This window comes from Anguilla anguilla, chromosome 16 (genome assembly GCF_013347855.1).
Source record: "Anguilla anguilla isolate fAngAng1 chromosome 16, fAngAng1.pri, whole genome shotgun sequence".
NCBI lineage: Eukaryota > Metazoa > Chordata > Actinopteri > Anguilliformes > Anguillidae > Anguilla > Anguilla anguilla.
In genome coordinates, this window is record NC_049216.1 from 29,228,501 (window position 1) to 29,252,635 (window position 24,135).

Below are 24,135 nucleotides of genomic sequence, written 5' to 3' on the forward strand. Positions count from 1 at the left end.
AATTCATCTTTATTTTCAGATACACGTTTGACTTTTCAAGAAAGCCTGGTGAGGATCTCAGTCGAAAATATGTGATTTTTTTCCACATAGAAAATAAAGGCGGGGGGATCTTTGCCTTTCTCCAGCCCACCAGAGCATCGCTGGTAAGTGGGCGGAGACTGGGCGGGATTTTCTCCGCTTCTGACTTTCCTGACGGTCAAGAGTCTGCACACGATGACAACAGACGTTGATGAAAACAGATAAGTAAAAGGCGATCTCATAAGGAAGGAAGAGAACAGTCCGACTACGTTGAAAGCGGTTCCCATTCCGTATTTGGACTCCAGCACGGGAATTTAAGATTCAACTAAGGAGAGCACGATTACGCATGCATTAAGAAATAGTTATTTTTCTTAGTTTCGGGTATATTCCTATTGCTTCTTTTGAGCTACATTTCGGCATTTACCAGTCTAATAATACAACGCCATTGAGTAGTTCTAACGGCATTTATTTAGCTAGCTTTCACTTTGGGAATTTAAGTGTTTTAACACCGCGCTAAGAACTAATGACGGCAGAGATTCAACAACCCTCGGCACAGACGCCAGCACAAAGCAGTCCGATGTCTGCTGCACCGGAAAAGCCGAACGGTCAGACCGCAGTGATGGAGACTGCTTCTTCAACTACTAAAACTAAAAAGACCAACGCCGGAATCCGCCGGCCGGAGAAACCGCCTTACTCCTATATAGCTTTGATAGTCATGGCCATTCAAAGCTCTCCAACAAAACGCTTGACGCTGAGTGAAATTTACCAGTTTCTCCAAAGCCGATTTCCGTTTTTCAGAGGCTCATACCAAGGATGGAAAAATTCTGTGCGTCACAACTTGTCTCTTAATGAATGTTTCATCAAGTTGCCAAAGGGTCTTGGTAGACCGGGAAAGGGTCATTACTGGACTATCGACCCTGCCAGTGAGTTTATGTTTGAGGAGGGATCTTTTCGCAGGAGGCCAAGGGGGTTCAGGCGTAAATGTCAGGCGCTGAAGCCGATGTATAGCATGATGAACGGCCTTGGATTCAATCACCTACCCGAGTCCTACAACTTCCAGGGGACCGGCGGAGCCCTGTCTTGCCCTCCGAACGGTTTATCTTTGGACAGTGGAATTGGGATGATGAACGGACACTTGGCAAGCAATATGGAAGGGATGGGTTTGGCGGGACATTCTGTATCGCATTTGTCATCCAACGGCGGACATTCCTACATGGGGAGTTGTACAGGATCCACGGGGGGCGAGTACCCCCATCATGACAACTCTGCGTCGCCACTGCTCACCAGTGGAGGAGTTATGGAGCCTCATCCAGTCTACTCCAGCACAGCATCTGCCTGGGCTCCCACGGCCTCCGCCTCGCTGAATAACGGAGCTTCTTATATAAAACAACAACCTCTCTCACCTTGCAACCCTGGAGCAAACCCCTTACAGCCGAGTTTACCAACACACTCTCTTGACCAGTCATATCTTCATCAGAATGGCCACAGTACCGCCGACCTCCAAGGTATGCTATCCATATTCTACTACAGCGAGTGTTATAACAAAACTACTAATATAGGCTACTGAATAACAGCGTACGTTCTAACACAAATTGCAAGTCATTTTTCCTACAGAAAGATTAGTTTACGAAAAAAGTACAAAAATATCATCCACATGAGCAATTTTCAATTGTGTATGTGTGCGAGGGTATTTACACACACACAACTAAAAATCCGATGTGATTTAATGCCTAATGCAGCTTCTTGATATCCATGAAATATAGGCCTACTGTGAACTACACGTTAATTTCTGGGTTAAAACTATAGTATACGTTTCTGAATGTGGTGTTAATATAGCAAGATTAAAAGAACGAAAATGTAAACCCAAAAACGGAGCGAGGATGTTTAATTTCCAAACAGCAAAAACTAAGTACTTTCGTTTCCTGCTATGGTCGACTTTTAACTGGGCAAGGACTCGACTAAATAACAAATAGAGAATTTAGCTCTCACTCTATTTTTCTAATAAATTCCTGGAGGTGGTTACAGAATGCACGCGGAGGGCATCTCTTCTGGGAGACATGTTTAGAATGGTGCCAATCCAGCGGCAAGAACAACAATCGCGAGCGGAGCCAGTCAACGCGCCCTGCAGCACTGGGTCCTGTGGGATTAGCGTGCAAGCAGACCAGGCAGTCCACTGTCAATTAAAACAATCCAGCCCAGCCTTAGCCAGACATTACTACTCCCCATAATGCTTCACTATAATCAGCGAGTAATGAATGCCTTAGTTAATTGAGCCATTTTAAGGTCTTCTTTCACTGTGGGATGGAATTCTTAGGCCCACATCTTAATAAAATACAACTGAATTTGAGGTAACATGCTGAAAAAATAGTTGAAAACCTTAACTTCAGTAATTAGAATCGTATGCATTTTACCAGTGAAAAATGTAATGGATTGTATACATACGCCTATAACTAGGCATAGAGGCTAATATGTACTTTCGTATTTATACATTGCACACACACACGCGCATATATACGTATTTATAGGATATATATATTCTCAGTTTACATGATAACTTTTAATTATTAAAATGTTCTGTTACATTAACTCCAACTTAAGAGACAACACTAAACATTTTATAGGTATCAAACGGTGACTTGACCAAGTTAAAAACAATTTGCAGTTCGTACACGACGATGGGAAGATGTGTTTCACTCTTCAGCGCTGAAATTATGTTAATTATTACGGTCTCACATTTTATCTCAAGATGCTCTCATGATTCAATGTTTAATAAATAAAAGACAAATGCCGTTATATTGTTATATTGCAGCTGATTGGCCAACAGACAACTGGGGGATATGTAATTGCAGTAGGCTGAAAAACCTGTAAAAATCTGTTAGGCCTACCTGTTACCTGGATAATAATTCAATAACTGAATTCTAGTCGCTTTTTAAGTACACACATTTTTAAGTTCTCTATTCTCTTTCAATGAAAAATTGACAACTGTTATTCTTTTTTTATGGCAGGTATCCCCAGATATCATTCCCAGTCCCCCAGTATGTGTGACAGGAAAGAGTTCGTCTTCTCTTTCAACGCCATGACATCATCAGCAATGCATTCCCCAGGCAGTGGGTCCTACTACCATCACCAGCAAGTCGCCTATCAAGACATCAAGCCCTGCGTGATGTGACAATCTGCTGACCGTCACTTGCAACAAATAAATTACAGTCCATCTCTGATTTAAAAAGCCACTAAACCCACAAGGGTTGCGGGGGTGCGAGGATGTTTCCCGCCCCGGCGAAGTAGACTTGCAGAATAAACAGGCTAGTTCACTTCACAGCAGACAGAGGAACGGATTGATCCAGGACCCCCGAACTGTTCAGAGATCCTAAAACTGAACGACTTGTACGGTTGTACTGAAACTCTTCTCTTTCCTCGCGGTTAAGGAACTGGAGAAAATAAGAATTATGGAGAGACTTTAACTTAATTTAAAGAAACTGCTTTCGAAATGGGTAATGCAGTGGATCATTTGAAAACGTAAGAGTGCAACTTCGGGCCTGATTTTGTGCTACGCATTTTTTCCCATTTACTACCAACATAATACTCTCTCTTAATTTTACAGGATATTGAATCCACCATTACATATATACAAGTATTTTTCTACGTTGTTGCGTCAGTGTATTCAAGATGGAGCACAGACTGCTCCACGATTGGACCGAATCAGGGCCTAAGTACCAAAAACGGCACAGCTAGGTACTTACTCTGCTGGCGGACGACTTCAACTTGACAATTTTTGATGCTTAGGCAACACACAATTTCATTGTTGATATAATGAATTCAGTAGTGACAAGACGTGCAGAATAGCGTAGAATTTTCTTTTTTACTTGGGGTATTTGGCCCGATCGATATATCAAAGTAATGATTTTATGTTTTATTTTTTTTAAATAGAGTACAAGCCGTGAATAAATGGACAACACACGAGATTCAGGGAGCTATCCGATTCTTCCATATTGCGTTTATTCTTTAATTTTGAGAAACGCATTTACACAAATTCCTTTTTTCGTTAGGCTTACTGTTGGTACAAATTAAATATACATGTTATGCAAGTTTAAATGGCACTCATTTCAAATATTCAACCTGAATGGCTCAAGTGAAAAACGTTTAAATTGAATCTGTTCTGAAATCAAACCTTGCCTCTGTTTCCCTTTCACACGACAACGCCATTATGAATTCCGGACAAATTAAGGCACTTTTTAAAAATAAAAAAAAAGCTGTAAACCGAGACCCCTTATTTATTCTGCATATAGGCAACTTTTAATTGTAAAATATAACCTCAGTATTAAAGTGTACCTTATTGGCAATATTTGCCAAGCAACCTTTTCTATTTTATGTAAACAAAACATGAATATATGTAACTTTTGTCAGTTACATTGTTTATGTTTCTTTGTGTGTATATATCCGTATTGACACCCGCGTTTTTTTTTCCTGCACTGTATAAATTGTACATGATATAATGTCTTTTTGTGTATGTTTCTGCTAAAATTTCCTTAGGCTAGTCTGTATATAAATAACACACTATTTGTATAGAACTATAAGTATCAGCATGTAGTTTGAGTGAAACTATATTAGAAACCCTCATAAACCTTTTTGTTTGTTTTTGTTCTCATCAAATTTCGTTGTTGTCCTTTCATTTGTCGCAAAATTATATTGTAGTTACATTTATTATTCTGGCTCGAAAAGGCAGAATGGAAAAACAGTCGACTTCATAGGCTTAAATAAAAGTAAGCTCATTCATTCTCCATGGTAACCCCAATACCGTAAAGGGTGGTCACCAAAACAACCTCATCTTACTTCTTCAAATAGGGCGCCACTGTTTTTCTGAGATGTTATTATTATTATTATTATTGTATTATTATTACAACGCATTCAATGTTTATTTATTTTTCTTTCTTTTTTATTTTATGTTTCTTACTGGAAATATCCGTTTAAAAAAAAGAGAAAATCGAGTTACTCATTTTCAGTAAAAAGTAGGCTAGTCCTAATGTTCAGTAGTTCAAATAACTGAACTCCAAGATTCTCAGTTACTTGCAGGTGCCACGTCAACTGCTCTTAAACTCTTATTACACTTTTTTTTTTTTACAGAACTAGAGTTATGTATAGCTACGGTTGGAATTTATTTGGAGGAGCAGCATACTATAGGCTACATTAACTATTAGGTCACTAAAAGTTGCCAAGGCTTAATTAAAAATAAAAAGTAGGTTACTCTCTAGTTTAAAGTATACTTTTTTGCCGAAGATAAGAAATCGTGTAAAGTAGAAACACACGGTCTGCAAACAGGAGAGAAAGCACGCCCGCCAATGCAGCTCCCTTGCCTTCAACAGAAACTGCTTAGTTTCAAAATGTCATTTTAGACGCGATGTTTATTTAAGATATGTTAGGTGTTTTTTCCTTACTCACAGGCGGTGCTAAAACATTCAACTGTCCAACATAACAGCTTTGCCCACAGCTTTTGATAATGTACTCACAGGACTAATATATTTAAAACGTAGCCTCCTTTGGAGATTCATAAACACAGTACTAAACAATGAAAGTAGTAAATAATAATAGCAGCAATTAAATAAATTAACCCAAATACAAAATTCATTCAGAGAAAAGAAGAATTGAAGTCACTTTCCGGGAGCGACTTCAGAGTGATACCTTCCGAACTAGAACAAAAACAACATCATTGTTTTACTTGCACATCTATTGTCCGATATTGTATTTTAAAACGACTTCTGCTTTAAGAAATATTGTCTTTTTTTTTCAAAATAATATCTAGGTTACACATTGGTCAGGTTTAGATTATACGCAGGTCAGGCCTATTACGTTGAAAAAATATGGCAAAAATAGCATTTGGACGTTCTGATGAAGATGTAGTGTACATAAAGGCCCTGCCTCCAGTCTCTCAATAGAAAAAGGTTATATGTATACCATATATAGTTACTCATTTCCTTCTCATGATCGTGCGCACGTGTGAGTTTGTGTGCATTGTGTAAAAAACCTAGCAGGAATGCCCCCCCCCCCCTTCCCAAACAGAATGGTTTAGTCACTGGGAGTTCTGCACCAACTTTCTTTGTTGTTAGTTATATATTTGCTTGGCTAGATGAGAACGTTCCGTGTGTGGAAAAATGTTTTGGACTGACACGATGGCTTGTTTTCTGTTAGCGGCATCTACTGGTAAAATACTAGTACAGTTTCTTTTTTCCTCAATGTGCAGTACTTATAGTCTGTAAACAGACAGATTTATTTGATTTATAACCTAGCACTGTGTATCATTTTCATACAATCTTCCATGAAACTACATGATCCTTTTAAATATAAGAAGATTTGAAAATAATATACGCCGAGAAAATTCAACCCAAGTAGAGTCGCATTTCACTTCATAACCCTGGGGCCTCCTTAAAATGCTATCTAATAAGGAAATGAGACGTTCTGACGTTCTTGCTGACGCTTCTGGGGCTCTTCTTACTATTCGAATACCAAAATCTAAAAGTTGGAACTTAGCATTCAAATCAAAATCAAGGGAAAAAATTCCAGTAAAAAGTCTAATAGCTGCACTATTTCTTAGTGTGTATCGAATTTCACCGGCACAAATTTGAGAATATTCTTATTTATATTTACACAACATATTTAACTTCATAAATGAAAATTATTGAAATCTATACAACACGCAAAGTCGTCTGCAAGGCTAATTTGGCAATAAAGTAGTCAATAGGATATACTGATATTTCTGGCAACCTAAACTGACAACACGCGGCCACAATAACCTAATTTAAATTTATACTTATGACGGAGTAGTAATCATATATATTCGGGATTGGGAGTACAGTAATGCCTCTCCTGTTCCAGGAGCCTAATTTAAAACGATTTCACCTCATCATACAAGCGGCCAGGATATCATAGAAAGCATCGATTAGAGTTGCTAAATGAAATTTAGTCAAGAAAACAATCGGTAATATTTCGCCAACCAGTGTTACATTTGCCACACACTAATCCAATACTGTACTCTTACACCGTATTGATTTTTTAAATTTTTTTTTTACATACAATCAATTTATACAACTTGATATTTACTGAAGATATTCAGGTGAAGGATCTAGCCTCAAAAGTACAACGGCATTGCCGCACCTAGGACGACAAACCTAGCATTGCCGCACCTAGGACGAGTTTTTAAGCCCCGTTCCGTTGCCATTATGCTATGCTGCCGAAACGGTCTCTGAATATGTGAAACGGTCCCCGATTAGCCTACTCGGTTACTTTACAGATTACACTCTTCAAAAGCATCTATGGATTAATATTGGAAAATTACACAATTAAAACTACAGCATAACACTGAGATTATATGCTATTATATGACGAAATACATATTCTTAAAATTCAGATATTCTAAATAGAACATCACAAATGGGAAGCGCTCCAACTAATATCTACCACATTCTCTGACCCATTTACACCATCAAAAATTAATTAAGGGTTTGATGTGCATTAACCATTTATATCTAATTACTTTATGACGTTGATCGAATTACATGCTTATTGGTTTCTGCTTAATAATGTGAAGGTCCCAACTCCCATGGGCTGAAAAAGTCTATTTCACTATTTCACCAGCAGCCACTTGTCTTACATACTGAGCAATAAGACCAGTGACCACTTGCTGAACTTGGTGAAAATTCTTTTGCATGCACACAGGGGAGGCTGTCCAAGTTTCTCTGCGATGCGGAGACCACACATTTGCCTGCTGCTGATATTAGGCAGAGCATCTTGGCCGTGGCAAGGGAAGAAATTCCTGCTTGCAGCCCACAGCTGTTGACGAGAAGCTGGATGACAACTCCATAAAAAGCCGGGGTTGTTTAGTGACGCCTACACGCACTGCGTCCATCCGTCAGCCCCTGTCTAAACTACGCCCACTTACTGGCCGTGCGAGGTGCAGGTACGAAGTCCATCAGCTGCACAGACAACTCCAAGGGCCGCTGCTGACGTACGCAATCTTCATCAAACCGCAACGGCTTCGCTGTGGGCAGAGAGCATTATGAAGTAAACCTGAGTACTGTATCACAAGCCTGAAGGAATTGTTGTACATACAGTATGTTGTAGAGGGGAGCTGTGCTAGAACCACTGACCTTTTCTGTTAGGATTGAGTACAAACCAATATACAGTCCTAAAAATAATCAGCAACACGGATTTAAAATTGACCAAATCTACTATAGCTCTGTGAACAAGGTAACATTCAGTTGTTTCTAGTTGGCTTGGCTTTGCTCCTTGTGTCCCCTGAATATCACGCTAAAGACTGAAGAACTGCATATATAAACATTCTTAACATTATTTAAATTTGATTTCAATTGTAGTAAGGCCACAACACAAGTTCATAAGGGAAAGGAGAGAAGTCAAATATTGTATTGCAATGTTTTATTCTCCCTTTTGACAGGGCAAGGCCTGCAATAAACAGGTTAAAGAAAAATGACACTATGTATCTTGCCATTAAATAGCTAACTATATTTTCCACTTCAGCTTCTTGCTAAGATGAACACTGGTGCAATGTCAAGAACCACTCCAAAATGAAGACCATGCATAAGAATAAATCAAAATGATGACAACACATTAACGTGACGGATAACTTAAGCCTTTGTAATTACATAAATCCTGATGTACTTACTATACTTTAAAAATGTTCAGTGTTAATTCAGCTCTACCAAACACCATATGAGTCCAACAGGGGTCCTATTTAGCAGAGCTGATTTAATACCAAACATTTACTGCGCCCACACATAGTAACCACAACTTGGACAGTTCAGCCTGCAGCCTTTTTGCTTGGCAGAATCCAGTTGTAAAGTGAAACTGTTTTTTTTTTTTTTTTAAACTCCCCCTACATTATCCACCAAACGAAATGCACACCAGCAACAAAACAACTAAATATACTGGCGACGCAGACACCAGAAGTACTTAGTCAGGAACAGTACTGCGTGTCAATAATAATAATAATAATAATAATGCTTACAATAAAAACTGAAAAATCATCTCAAGGAAAGGAAGGCTTGTGTTCAGGACCAGCCCTCCCCTTTTCTGTGTTTCATAACCGAGGCATCTGCACCAGACGGGCAGTAAAAAAGTGTGTTTATGTAACCGTGCGAGTCCCGGTCCCGGTCCCAGTTTGGGCTCTCGCCGTCGCCCCGGCTCGGCCGCGAGCCTGGCCAGCTTTTTTTCGGCCACCCCTCCGACTCTTGGCGAGCTCGACCTGCACGCCCTTCCCGTTTAAGGACAGCCCCCCCAGGGCCAGCAGGGCGGCCTCCGCCGCCGGGCCGTCGCTGTAGTCCAGGAAGGCCCGGTGCAGCGCCCCCTGCCAGTTCAACCGCAGCGGTGCGGCCCCCCGCTCCCGCAGGGCACACTTCAGCTCGCTGACCCGCAGCCCCGCGGGGATGCCCCCCAGGTACACGCTGCTGATCGCCTGCTGCTGCTCCTGCTGCTGCTCCTCCTGGGGGGCGCGGTCCTCGCCGTCCGCCCCGTCCCGCTCCGCCTCGGCCTCCCCCCCAGCCGACGCCCTCCCCAGCGTCACGTCTTTGCTGGCCTGCCTCTCCAAGGTGCGCAGCTTCTTCAGAATCGGGATCTTCTCCAGCATGTCTGCGTTCAGCTGGAAGTGTAAGGGCAGAGATGCGCATCACTGGATCACTGGGTACAGGGAGCCTGCACTCGTGCCCAGGCAGTGGGGAAGGCAAAGCCGCTGGGGTGGTGAGTACTTCGGCTGGAGTTGATGCAAGAGACTATTTGTTGAAATTAAATATACAGTAAAAGTGCTGACTGCAACTGCAGTTGTACAATGCGCAAAAAAAAAAAAATCACTGAAGTAACTGACAAACAATTGCACTGAGAACCAAAAATGGCACCAATTATGATGCGGAACATCCTTGGGGAAAAACAAAGTAATGTTAAAATAAGAAACAGCTTTTAGGTCAGATTTATAAAAGCAGTTGAGAACTTCTAAATCTAATCAGAGACGCTGACCACTAGGGTATTCTGAAAGACTGAGAAACATTATTGACTCAATCCTCTGCAAAGCTATTATTTTTTTTTTATAAAACCTCTAACCGCTGTACAGACACTGGTGACAGCTGTAAAAAATACGATTCTCAAGCATATAAAAAAATATAAAAATAATTAAACATTTTTAGAGAATAGGGCAAAATGGTATACACTCAAAATTCATAAACTGCAAGTAAATAATTAAACAAGGCATAATCCTGTGTTGAAATACAGTCAGAAAATCGCATGTTTACAGTAGCACATCTGTATTCTGTACCACTGGTTTCGATGTGGATTCATCCTGCACATGTTCAGTATATGAACTATGTTTCTTTGAACCGGCAATGTTTGTTTAATGCGACCAGCAAAAAGGTGGCCTAACTCCATTATGCAAAAGACGATACTGGCAGCCACTGGCTTCATATAGACCGATGGAAAAATATCATGCGATCTAGGAAGCAAAAACAAGGCCTTCAAAAGAGGCCTTCAAGCATTCATTTAAATGGACCGCAAATGTGCAGCATGGTTAGAACGAGAATGCCCACTGGATTCAGAGAATGTTCTCAAATAACATAATGTATTGTACAAGTTACCCACAAATACAGCGCAGAAGATAAAATACTTTCCATACCTTCGCCCAGATGATGCCCTGAGGCTTTGGCTGTTTACATTCAGTCCGGATGACTCTCGTTGGAGTGAGGATATAATCGACTGTGAGGTCATGACTTTCAATAAGGTCTTCTGGAATATCCATGACCTGCAGTAAATAAGAACGCCTTTACAGTCAACCAAACTGAGTTTCTATATATCTATAAGGAGCAAGCTCTTGGATATTGAGTTCATTCTGTACTAATACTAGACTATACTAAAGCCATATGAACATCAGCAACACCCAAGCACAATAACACATCTTACAAACTTAATTTCGCTGTAAGGTTACCATGTATATGCACAGGTACGTCACCTTGGAGACTTGAGTAGCAGATAGTTTATAAATTAATTTACTGTATAAAACGATCAAAATTACACAAGTGAGAGCGATACACCAAGGCACAGTATAATGAATTACTTTTTGCAGAAACGTTAACATTAGACAGAATTTTTTTTGCTTTCACTTGGTGTAGGCTTTGTAAATACTGACTGTTTAAATTTGTTAATTTTCATTCAGCTATTTTATGACTTCATAGTGTTGCGCCTGGAGTTGTGTAAAACACCTTGAAGTAGTAGCAGAATCTTTCTGAAAAACCAAGATTGCAGAACATTCAAAGGAATAAGTTATATAATATCCTTAACTTATCCTTAAATCCGGACTGGCCCATACTGTTTTGTGACATTTATTTCTCACTATTAATACAAAACACATGCACAATACACAATACTAAAAAAAAAGCTTCAAGATTAAGAAATGAAGGGTTCCCTGCACAAACCTGACAGTCATGAACTACAGAAACAACCAGTGGGTCCTTCACAGCTCCGACAGACACCATCATGGCATACTCCATATCTGAATAACCTTCTCCTTTTCCAATGCGATATCCTATTTAAGATAAATATAATGTAAAATAGACAGACACAAGCAATAACCATGGAAGGAGTCCTTAAAACAGGAAAAACACCAATCAAGGATTGTGTGTGCGTGCGTGCGTGCGTGTGTGTGTGTGTGCCTGTGTGTGCATGTGTGTGCAAGTGTGTGTTACCTTTTTCAGATACGGCCACTGATCCAACCACAACCAAGTCCACGGTGATTTTGGCGTCCAAGCCAATGGGCACACTGTATTCCTTCACACCCTGCTCATAAAACACAAGAATTCAACAGACATGCATTACAACATTTGTTACTATGACTTTTATGCAAACAAATACCAGCCATCACCCAGATGTGCAGCTGCTCCGGTCTTCGCCCCTTCCCCCTGAGAGCCCACTGCAACACAGCACAATCCAGACAACCAAGACCCCAATTCAGGACAGCTGCCATTTTCTCATAATAAGGTACATGTATACAGTGTTTTCTCCTGAACAGGCAGTTATCATAATGTCCTTCCAGATCTCAAACTGGACTTGTGATGCAGCTTGTCTGTGCTTCTACGGTACCTCCAGTTCTTCAAAACAGCCGTAGAGGCTTTGATTCTTATCTCTAAGCTTTAATGTTCAACATGTTTTTTCTCTCATCAAAGATGCTCTGCTTCCTTTAATCTTCCTTTCTTCTCTGTTCTCTTTTTGTTGGACTCTCTAAACACGATCTGTTCTCATTTTGACATTTTGCCCAATCGCGTATATACTTAATTCAATCTGAAGGTTGAAGAAACGCCGTTATCAAACAATTTAGATAAGTCCAGGCCATATTTTACAAATCAAGACCACACTAGTTTCATCCCTAACACATTTAATTCTTCAGTATGGTACATCTTAAACACATAAGAAGGTCTTCCAGAATTTCACATCTTAAGATGCCTTCAAAGGTATCTGATCGAGTAGTTCGGAATCATATGTCAGCAGAGACCAATGGATTCGGTCCAGGAGTCATGAATGAGGACCGTATAAATGCTGAACACCCTCAAACTTCCTGTCCAAACAGATCAACACACTTTTTACTATACAGGTCAACAGTGGCACCTTATTTCAGCATTGCTACTCATCACTGCAAGTCACCCCTTTACCTTTAAGTGTAAGGGATCACCCTTATGTTATGACCCTTTAGCTAGGAACCATGGAGCACATTAAAGCATATTTATTTGCATCTGAATGATGTCACCTCATTTCTTTCATGGACTTAATATTCAAGGCAAGAAATATTAGAATTAAATATCTGTGTTTTTAACCCAAAAAACCATGTGTTCATATTTGTATTCAAAAGGTTTTCAGGAGGCGACATCATCATATGAAAGTTCAAGCAGAAGTACTTTGGCATCTTACTCTGACCATGATCGCATAAATGTTCTCAAAATAATTCACTTGCAAAGACTGATCTACATTCTCCAGAAAATGACAGTTTTCCTGACCAAATTATTTCAAAGCTCTTACACTATATTGAGAGCGTAATAATCACTCCATTTATATTGTGATTTAAGCAAAATTAATTTAGGCAAATGTGAAGAACTGGCTTGTCTGAGACAGTCACACATTTTTACTGTTCTGAGAAGCTAGGGCACTGTAGTACTGGAGAGATGGCTTTCAGGCAATCATGTGACTGTGAAGACTCAGAGATATCTTATCTTGCCATTAATAAAAGTACTCACGTCAGTATCTCTCTTCAGTGACTAATTTTTGCATTTTATTCTCCAATGACTAAAATAGCCAATTAAATAACTTTGCATTGCATACTTCTCTGAGAAAACGTCATACTATTGTTATTTATTGCTACATAGTTTTTTGTTATTCCCAGTCTTTGCAATCACTGCTATACCCAGAGCACAATTGTCACATTATGGTTTTATATTAATACCTCATTCACCCAGCTAAAATAAATATTTGCCATGCCTGGAATACATTTTTCCATTACTTCGAAAAAATAAAATTCTAGAAGAAATTATACATCTAAAAATATGGGTAATTGGACTTACCACACTGAAAAGCCCTTTTTTTCTTTCAGAAAAGCTGGTTTTATAGTGAGTGGAATATTTTCTGGGCCTAGGAATAATTCAATGTTACTCAACAAAGTCCCCACTATAATTTACCCGGGTAAATGAAATACAGTTATATTTATTACAGCAACCACCTTTTCTTGACCGTATGGCCAATGAACTAGAGCGAGGCATCCAAGCTGACTCTTGCCAGTACTATAAGGGATCAACCAAATTGTGTTACCTGGAAGGGCTGTTAATGCAAAAAAATAAAAATAAATAAATAAAAAATAAATAGACAGTTGCCTTCAGATACACCAACCCAAACTATTTTAATAAATTTAAACTGTTTTTCATTGAAAAGAATAAAATGGACCCAGCCATGCAACTGATAGGAAGAACACCTTGTTCAGGGATGGGGTGTGGGTTCACCTGGGAGGTGGAGCACACACGCAGGTCCGCCCTGCTCGCTCCCTCGGGAGGAACAATCTTATTGAGTAGACCAGTTCGCAGACGGGGAGTTGGAACCAGCAATGTTTTTCCAGCCTGAAATCAAAACACAAAATTAATGCTACACATAGCAAACTCGCACGGCTATGAAAATGTTTTGGCAAATCCCCAAAGGCAAATTATCATGACCTCGTATTACTTCTAATGTGTTCTCTTTTTAAGAACAGGGTACATGATTTAGAAAGGAACATTGTGCGGCTGTCATGGCGAACACATGGGCTTTGGCTCTAAGAATTCGTAGGCTGTCGAATTCACACCGTCACGTGATCTAAATTATTTTAATATGAACAAGACAGGGGCGTGGCGAGAAGACGACAACATACCTGCCAATATACTGTACAATTCCTTGCTGAGCAGGGATAATTGTTACCTGAAGGACTGCGAGGCGAGCGCCTTCCAGCGGCTTATCTGGGTCCACCTTTATCTCACTTGTTCTGTGGAATATCTCAAGATTCGAAACATGAGCGCAGGCGCGCTCAGCCCCCTACAGCAAGCACAAACAGCTAAAATCGTCAGTGTAAGGTAATGAATACACATTTAAACCGTTAACTTTGCTAACTAGGGGGAAACACTTTCGCTTGGTGAACTTTCCAAACAGAATACACTGCCGAAATGAATCCACAAATAGCACCTTAAACTCCATTTCATTAACTACAATGATCATGCATGTCAAAATTCTGAATACAACACAAAATCCAATAGTTGGTCGTAATAAAATATAAAGGTGCTGCTGACATCATTTAAGTTTTTATTAGTAACTGCAATAGCATTAATTCGATACCTTAAAATTTGGAATTCTGTTATGAACAGGTCGTGGAAAGTTGGCTAAATTCTTCGCTTCAATGTAGTCCCATACTTTCTGGCGGATTTCCCATTTGGATGCTTCTGATTAGACATAAAAAGTAAAACTGTAATGTAGCATATGAGAACACAACACCAGTGATTAATTTTACTCCATAGTCAGGAGAGATTAAGGTTAGGTTGACATGTTCTGTACAAGAAACATGCAAGAAAACGCATGGTTTAAATAACCAAATAAATCGGACGTGGCTAGCTCGCTAACATGCTTAGTACCTGCATGTATCTTTATAACAGCTTCCATTTGGCATTGATTTTGAAGCTTTCAATCTTAAATTATTTTGTTTATCAAGACAACCTTTAAAATAGCCACAAGAGTTCCAATGAAAACATCCTACACTGAACATACAACATCAGAAACTTTAATTGTACTTCTTGAGGCACATGCGCCATACGCAGTATGGTGGCCTTGAAAGATCAAACACTCGTCTCAAAAAGCGTTTACTCATTTAGTTTCTCGTATAACTCAAGTTTTTGGATAACGATTTCTTCTAAGATTCCTGACCAGAATGAATAAGTATGAATTTCAGCAAAATATCTGAATGAGGAGGCTTAAAATAAATTATATCTTGCAAATTAGGCACTAATGACAACCATACAACTTGAACATTTTTGTCAAAATGCATCCTGCTTACTGTGTTTACCATATTTAAATATTGTATAATACTGAAACTATGCATTCATTGAGCAAGAAACGCTAAATACCAAAGAAATAATGACTTTCATACCACTGTTAATTTCATGCCTATTGCGTGTATGCATTTTATTAAATAGCTATGAAAATTAAAAATCACACATCCAACAAAAGGTTACTACAACCATTTAATACATCATAACATGAGAAACACAAAATAATGTTGGATCAAACTTGCGATAAACATACAATCACAGAAATATGTAAAGTTCAAATGAAACTAGTCACATCACAATGATAACTGAAAATGAACAAATGGTCAACAAATCCAAATTCTGATATTTTTTTATATGTTTTGGCACAAAGCTACCATATCCAATCAACTGACATTACCTCCTAACAGCATTCACAGGCTAACAGTTGTCATCCAGTGTAGGACACACCTTCCGTCTGGCCGGTGAATGCTCTCTCCTGCAAATATCATGTAGTCTGAAAGATGCGAAATGGTCACTGGATCTTGGCTGAGAGAATCAGAGTAGTGCAACCGCAGTGCTTCTTGTATGTGTGCAAGAAGCATAGTGGTCAAAAGATTCCAAATTGAATAGAAAACAAAAACAAAAAAACAGCTAGTGAAGTACAATTACTCCAAGTCTCAAACATCAACCAGTAACAGTGGCCAGTGCATCAAATGCCTAATGCCTAAAAGCATAATGGGAAAACATTGAAAATGGCACAGAAATGAACAGCATTGGCTTTTAAGAATAGCATGTTTTTAATACATATTGCATACAGTATATGAATATTAAAAGGTATTCGGACTACCGTTTTCCACTATTTGTCTAAAAAGGAAAATATCTCCTGTGTTTAATGTGATTTCTGTTTTACAGCTCATCGCGACTGCTGTTGTCGCTTCCCGATTTCAGCCTGTTGGGTAAACACTCAGTCCAGAATTCAATTTTGTTCTTCTCTTTTGTGTTTCCAAGCTTGCGAGTTAAATTGAGCAGTAGGTGTTGTTCATCTGTAGTGAATGCTGGCCACTCGAGCAGTTCCTGTCCATTGGGATTCCTGCACAGGTAACAAAAGACTGTTTACCCCAAAGAAGATTTTGTTCATGTTGGTATCATAAGAAACCCAGCAAAATAATACTGTTACATTGCCCAGCTTACTTTTTCCAGAGGGAATGTAAAATTGTAAGCTGTTGGTCATTTTTGCATTAAAACAATGTAATATTTTTGGTTTGATTGGAGAGGAGTACACAATATATTTTATATGAATGAATCTATGATAAATTAATAATCTGCTATATTTGTACTTTTATCAGTACAAATAGCACATTTTGTAAAAACAGCTGTATATGATCAAAGCAAATGCAATATGTTGCAAGTGATCTCCCATTATTGATTATGCAAGCACAATGGGCAAATTAACTTACCAGAATTTCAAGTTTATAGAACTCAATTTATTCATAAGAAATGTGGAGTCCACATTTCAAATAAAGATAGAGTAGCTTCACTTATCGTAAAGGATAACAGTTTGAGATATGGGAAAACCTTCGCCTGCCGTGAAGTTATTGTAGTTCCTCCTGTAACTGTTCCTGTAATGTTTGTTACCAGCCGACACCAGAGAATTATAAACATGAGAGGTGGATCTCTTACCCAGTCTTGGCAAAGTTGCTCCAGTATTTCATCATAATCTTGCTCAGCTGCCTTTCCTCCCAAGTAGTGTTATCTATGGATCACACACAAATTCCTTCATGTGCTTGGTTCTCACAGAGTAGAGAGCAACAGCATAGAAGCACACATAGATAACAGCCATGACAGGCTGACCACAGTGAACCATACCACTGAGGCTGACCACAGTGACCATCCCACTGAGCCTGACCACTACACCATACCACTGACAGGATGCATTTAATCCACTTCCAATATGATCATTACAGTGTATAGTGTATGCAACAGTGGATTATGATGACATTCTTGCACACACACGTTCTCCAATCAAAATAGGTCTCATGGGAAATAAATTAAGATCACCATTAGAAATTCGCAAATTTCTATTTAAAAATCTACATTTGTACAGGATGTATATATTACAGTTCCAGTGTTAAAGGACTACTTTGATTTGTGTATTCAGGCAAGAAATAAAGAAATGAAAAATTCAGTTTTATAAGTTTTTATTTCTTCCTTTCTTTCTTGCCTGAATATATCAAATGTGAAGCTTTTCATGTTGTTATTTATTACCCAGCATCACTATTTCTTCAGTCCAGAAGGGGGCACCAAGCACGAAGCCAACTTCATCGAAGTGATCTGCTTTCACATAGTCAGGTCTGCTGTGCCCATACATGGAGGGGCGCTGCTGGAACTCGTAGAAGAAAACCGGGGAGCCTGCATCTTCAAGAGACACATGTTCAACTTTCAAAATCAAAGTCAAAGTCAAATCAAAAATTACTTTGAGAAAATGGTCAATACATGCTCATACAAAGGTTGGTCAGCACATGCATGAACATTTATCTTGAAACTCTTTCAATGACAGTATGCGATTTACAGAAACATGTCTATATCTTTTACCTTGTGTAAGCATCTCCCTGTCCTAACACAGAATTATACATCAACATTTAGATCATACACAGTATGCTTCTGGCATAGCTTCTCATACATACATGTCAGATATAAATAGCTCATGGGAGCAGTGTCAGCTGGATGACCCCATTCATTGGTTCTAAGGTTACCTCTATGTTTTCTTGCTGCTTGAACAGCTGGGCTTATGAATGCAAAATCTCCCATCAGGTCCAAGAAGATGTCTCTTATTTTGGCAGGATTCTCAGTGTCCCCAAAGTACTCATCCTCAATGATCTTCTGGGCATTTTCAGGAAAGGCCTATAAAATAGTGGAGAACTAGGATGTGAGGATACTGTTCCCATCTCTCCATTCCTCCATAGCTCCAATATTATGGCTAAGCATTAATTACTACAGACACATCTCATTATTACAACCACAAAGTGTCATCTTCTACCAGAGGGTCTACTGGAATGGCAAATATGCTAGGGATTTACAGTACATCCATCCATTCTCTATACCCGCTTATTCCTGGTCAGGGTTGCAAGGGTGCTGAAGCCTATCCCAGCATGCACAGAACAAGAGGCAGGAATACACCCAGGGCAGGTTGCCAATCTATCGCAGGGCACACACACCATTCACTTACACACTCACACCTATGTGCAATTAGCCTACCAGTATGTCTTTGGACTATGGGAGGAAACCGGAGCTACCCGGAGGAAACCCAAGCAGAGATGGGGAGAACATGCAAACTCCACACAGAATTCGAAACCAGGACCTTCTTGCTGTGAGGCGACTGTGCTACCCACAGCACCAACGTGCCACCCATTATCACAGGACATACCCCATATAAAATATACTGTGTTCAGGGTGATAGATGTACAACTGCTTGAGGGCTGTTAGAGATGCACCTACCACTTTCTGAAGCATGAACGCCAGGGTCATTGCCATTACCTGGCGAGTCATTCCAAGGTCCCACCCAGGAAAAAGAATCATCTGGAAAAAACAAAGTGTGGTATAAAAAGAGGACACCTCAGATGACATCATTAAAAAACAAAAATTGATTTAAAAAAATTAAGGCACAACAAATAACCTAGATTCCCCTATACAATCAATATAAATAAAACGTAAAAAAAAAGTTTTTACTTATCCAAACATCCAGGGACATACATTAGGGAGCATCCAGCCAAACTCATGGGAGTTTGTCCCTATAATCCACGGGACACTTCTGAAGATCATTTTTCTGTGCTCTTCTGTGTTTTTGGGTAAAAACACCCCATCCGCAGATACGCTCAACACGAAGTCCCCCTAGCAATGCAGGAAGACAACGCGTATGTCATACACTTGCTGAACCCTTAAGCCAACGCTGAGATTTCACTGGGCATAAAAGAGCACTCGCCATTGAACAGGTGCGGCTCATGCTCTCAGATTAATATACTTTTGTTTTATTTATTCCGTCTTTATGAAACCATTGACGTTTCGGCCCTATTGTCAGGCCTTCATCAGAGTGCGTAAAAGTCTACAGGGGACAGTTTCTATATCATTAAGCATACTTGGAGGCAGCTGAACTTAATTAGGAGGGAAGGCTGGGCTGAAGCCTGGCCGCATCAAACGGCAAAAACTAATCACCTGTATAATGTCTACCAAATCCTCCCCCACATGTACATATACACGTAGGCTGCACATACAAACACAAACCTTTTCACAAACTACAAACACTAAGGGTAGGATCTGTATTTAAAATATGCCAACGTCTTGGAATAATGGCGAGAAGCTCTGGAGTATTTGGTGTGCAACTCGTTATGAACTGAACTGAACTAGGAACTAGTTTTTTGGACTCTTTCGTTTTTCGGCCTTTCTGTGTGGAGTTTGCATGTTCTCCCCGTGCCAATGTGGGTTTCCTCCCACAGTCCAAAGACATGCAGGTAGGCTAATTGGTAACTCTAAATTGCCCATAGGTATGAGTGTGTGTGTGTGTGTGTGTGAATGGTGAGTGTGTCCTGCGATTGATTGGCAGCCTGTCCAGGGTACATTCCCGCCTCTTGCCCTATGCACGCTGGGATAGGCTCCATCACCCCCCGTGACCCTGCCCAGGATAAGTGGGTATAGATAATGGAGGGATGGGATGCATTAAATGCAGTACCCGTTTCAGTTAATCTAACATCCAGAAAGTTCAGAGCATCCTCACTCTGTTCCATCATAAACTTCTGATGTTTTGTGATAGAATTCAAGTGCTGGTGAAAGCCCAGGAAAAGGGCACTCACGTGTCTGGGAGTGATGGCTTCGATTTCCTGTGCGGTTTTGTTCTTGAAACATTGCATGATATCAGCAGAGTCAACACTGGCACAGCCAGCTTTCTGGGCTATTAGCTGGGTAGAGGGGTTAGCAATAAGCAGACAGTCATGTAAGGACAGGTAAGTAGGACAGGTAAACTTCAACTGTAAATGCAAAATACTGAAGAATTTCTTTTCCATGCATAACTCTTTTTCAAAGAGTTTTTTTCCCCCCACACGCATGATGTGCATGAAAATCTAAGGGGTACAAACAACATGGACATACAAACTGCACATGGATGCTAGAGATCTTGAAAGTTGTTACCAGGGCTGATGTTTTGGTGTCACTTTGCATAAACAAAGGGAGCAGGGATACCCCACTCTGAGTGATGGCCCTGTGGAAGAGTCCGGAGGACACAGGCGACAGCATCTGGACAAACATGGCAGCAGGTTAGATGGACTGCACAAGCATGTGAATGAAGCCGACTGTGTGTATTTGCTGCCATGGGTTTACACACATGCAAAAAGATACTGGTGCCTCCAGCCGACTCCCCAAAGATGGTAACGGATCCAGGGTCTCCCCCAAAGCTGTGGATGGTGTCCTGGACCCAGCGCAAAGCACAGACCTGATCCAGCAGCCCCAAATTCTCAGGGGTCTGTCCATCACCCATGCTGTATGATCAACATACACACAACAGTGAGTCTACTCACAGCCCCAATATACTGGCGAAACACACGTGAGCACCACCACCAACATCAGCCAGAAAGTCAGACACCTCAGAAAGCCTGGTATGCCCAGACGGTACTGGATTATGACAACCACCACGTCACCGAAAGCAGCCAATGAGGAGCCGTCATACAGCGCTGCCCCACCCATGAGAAACCCTCCTCCGTGTATCCACACCATCACCTGCAACACAAAGAGAAATAACCTTGAGTGGAATGAGATTAGAGTGATATGCTTTATGAATATGCAAAGGGGAAATCAGATTTGTGAAACATACAACCTTGATAACCAGCTCCAAACAAGAAAAAAAAATTAGCAATAAATAAATGCATTGTGTAGTTAAGACTTTTAAAATATGACGCAACTCCATCAGGCTCATAATCACATGAATACAACTGACATCCCTTCCTGTTTTCCAATAGATTACCTCTCTTCAGCCCATTCTTAACACAGATAATGTCCAAGGCTACAGTTAGCTCACCGGCAGGTGCTTGGGTTGCCCTGGTCTGACCGGGGTGTACACATTCAGGTAAAGGCAATCTTCTGAGGTCCTCAGAGGAGGGAATCTACCAGCATACATGTCCGTCATCTGTCTGGTGTCATTCATGTTCTGAAGGCACCTTGCAGAATACATGAAATAAGCAGGAGCAATTTTTCAGCTGACTGAACAGAGACACAGTGTTGTGAGAAGGAAAAAAAAAAAACTATTCTTCGTAGTATGTGTTAATGTTCAGCCATTTTACTTTATATTATCTGAGAGCACATATAATAGTGTCTCGTGAATCAGAAGTGGCATTTCTAGAGTTGAGTTAGTTGTCAAACATGGATTCAAGTCTTAATTTAGTGACCGTGCTTCTCCTTTCTTCCCAGATCCCAGAATGCACCTGTGTTCTCAAATCGCAAGCATCGCAATGGCTACACCTGACATGTTTCACAAAGACTTGGTCACCAAAAAGTGACTGTTCTTCCCCTTAACAATGGGAAGAATTCAGGGAGCAATTACAGTGGAGGGTAGACCGTGGCGTCCCTCAGACCCTGCCACTTTGTCGGGGGCAGAGGGGCTGAAAATCTCAGTACTCCAACAGGGGGCTCAGCAAAGGGGATCCCCAAGTAGGCCAACACTGTCTGGGTTGAGTCTTTAACCCGGATCCGCCTCCCCAAAAGCTGGCCATATTTCGAGGTAAGCCTCGGAGGGCTTTCTTCATGCCCTGAAAAACCAATTTGAAAGGGATCCCATTACAAATCATGCAGGTGTTCTGAATGTGGAAGCATCTCCATTACCACACTATGTATCAACGACTGGTCTCGTTTCCTCCTTTCCCGTTAACAACGAAAGCAGACATAATGGAATATGTCAGCATATATGTTGAGCTTGCTATGGTGCAATGCACGTACTTCCATTTGTTGCAATTCCATTTTTATTCAAATCAATCAAACACAGAATAAATGAGAAGCATTGGTCTTACCCATCGTCTCACTGAAACCAAAGCACAGCAGACACAAATACACCCAAGGGCACTGATCAGACATTTTGGTGCCAGATGGATATTTTTTTTTATCTGCGAAACATCAAAAAAATCATGTTCAGTATTTCCCAGTGTGGCTATACAATATGGTGTGGCAGTCGGTCCGCCTGAGAGGCAGATTGGTCTCATAATAATGCTTTTCATGTTTTAGAGCTGGGGTTCCAGAAAGGGCTAGTGTGGGTGCACACACCTGATTCTACTAATCAATCACTAGAGTCATTGCTAAGCACCTTGATTAGTAGAATCAGGATCAGGTGTGTGCACCCACACTGGCCCTTTGTGGATAAGACTGGGGACCCCAGCTCTAAAACATGAAAAGCACCTAATTAAGAAAAATTAACAGCTTGTTAAAATTCTGGGATTGCTGTTGAGGTTGGAATGAAAACCAGCATACATAGGGGTCCCCCAGGACCGAGTTAGAGAACCACTGACTTAAAAGAAACATGCAGCTTGCAAAACGTGCAAACTCAACTGTGAAACTATATAAGACTACTAATATAACATAAGAACCAGAGAAAAGAATGAACAAGAATCAAAGGTATTAAGTTTTAATTGGATTGCTGAGATCAGCTAGCTACAAACAGGTTTTGCATTTCACTTGATCATGTCTGTACCCCATGTGTGAAGAAGTGTCGTGGTTTGGCGATAATGTAAAGGAGCAGCACTGACTAAGCACACTCATACCTTCAAAATGGCCAATAGGAAAGCAGTGCATTTTTTGATGACCAATGACAAAATTACAGAAAACTATGAACGCTCAAAAAAATAGCTATAACGGTGATTTTTTCATTGGATTACAATGGCTCTGAAGTGCAAAACACAAAAACAAAAATAAAACACAAAAACAAAAACGTTCGGCCCTGAGGTGCAAAACAGGGCTGTTCCTTTTTGTTTTTGTATGTTGCATCTGCACCTCAGGGCTGCACCTTTTTGTTTTTGTATGTTGTATTTAAAAATTTCACATCCAACAAAAGGCCACTACCACGATTTAATTAATGCATCATAGCATAAGAAACACAAAATAATAATGTTGGATCGAACTTGCAATAAACATACAATCACAGATATATATATACTGTTCAAATGGATCGAACTGGTCACATCACAATGATAACTGAATATGAATAAATGATCAACAAATCATTTTTTATATGTTTTGGCACAAAGCTACCATATCCAATCAACTGAAATTACTTGTAGAAATGACACCAATGTCATGAGAGACAAAGCTGCAAGGAATTTACAGGTACCAACTGAAGGAATGCATTATCTGTGGTTCCTAGGTTTCTATGATTTACACTTGTGATCATTCTTTGTGAAATGTCGATTCATGAATGGAACATTCTCATCTCAGTGATTAGCTGAATATTACTGCCAGTCAGAAACGATGGGACATGATTGTGCTTGTCCCACCAAGCATAGGGTGAGTTTAATTAAGTTGA

At 40.2% G+C, this 24,135-nt stretch overlaps 3 protein-coding genes across 3 annotated transcripts; 1 reads left to right on the plus strand and 2 right to left on the minus strand.

Annotated features, from left to right (window-relative positions):
* Positions 1-224: 224 nt before the first annotated feature.
* On the plus strand, positions 225-4,668 carry foxf1 (forkhead box F1). The gene is made up of 2 exons (XM_035395481.1): positions 225-1,523; positions 3,024-4,668. The coding sequence occupies exons 1-2, from the start codon at positions 542-544 to the stop codon at positions 3,185-3,187; spliced, it is 1,146 nt and encodes a 381-aa protein (XP_035251372.1). The 5' UTR covers positions 225-541; the 3' UTR covers positions 3,188-4,668.
* A 3,759-nt stretch (positions 4,669-8,427) lies between these two features.
* On the minus strand, positions 8,428-15,930 carry mthfsd (methenyltetrahydrofolate synthetase domain containing). The gene is made up of 8 exons (XM_035395480.1): positions 15,195-15,930; positions 14,902-15,005; positions 14,491-14,604; positions 14,043-14,156; positions 11,748-11,838; positions 11,478-11,587; positions 10,682-10,807; positions 8,428-9,661 (listed from the first exon to the last, which is right to left on the minus strand). Exons 1-8 carry the CDS (start codon positions 15,220-15,222, stop codon positions 9,149-9,151), a joined length of 1,200 nt encoding a protein of 399 aa, XP_035251371.1. The 5' UTR covers positions 15,223-15,930; the 3' UTR covers positions 8,428-9,148.
* A 9-nt stretch (positions 15,931-15,939) lies between these two features.
* Positions 15,940-22,841, minus strand: LOC118215062 (fatty acyl-CoA hydrolase precursor, medium chain-like). Its single transcript, XM_035395475.1, has 13 exons — positions 22,634-22,841; positions 22,171-22,375; positions 21,649-21,787; positions 21,217-21,350; positions 20,959-21,112; positions 20,766-20,870; positions 20,432-20,536; positions 19,338-19,475; positions 19,083-19,163; positions 18,341-18,488; positions 17,853-18,002; positions 17,268-17,340; positions 15,940-16,677 (listed from the first exon to the last, which is right to left on the minus strand). Exons 1-13 carry the CDS (start codon positions 22,695-22,697, stop codon positions 16,494-16,496), a joined length of 1,680 nt encoding a protein of 559 aa, XP_035251366.1. The 5' UTR covers positions 22,698-22,841; the 3' UTR covers positions 15,940-16,493.
* Positions 22,842-24,135: the final 1,294 nt, after the last annotated feature.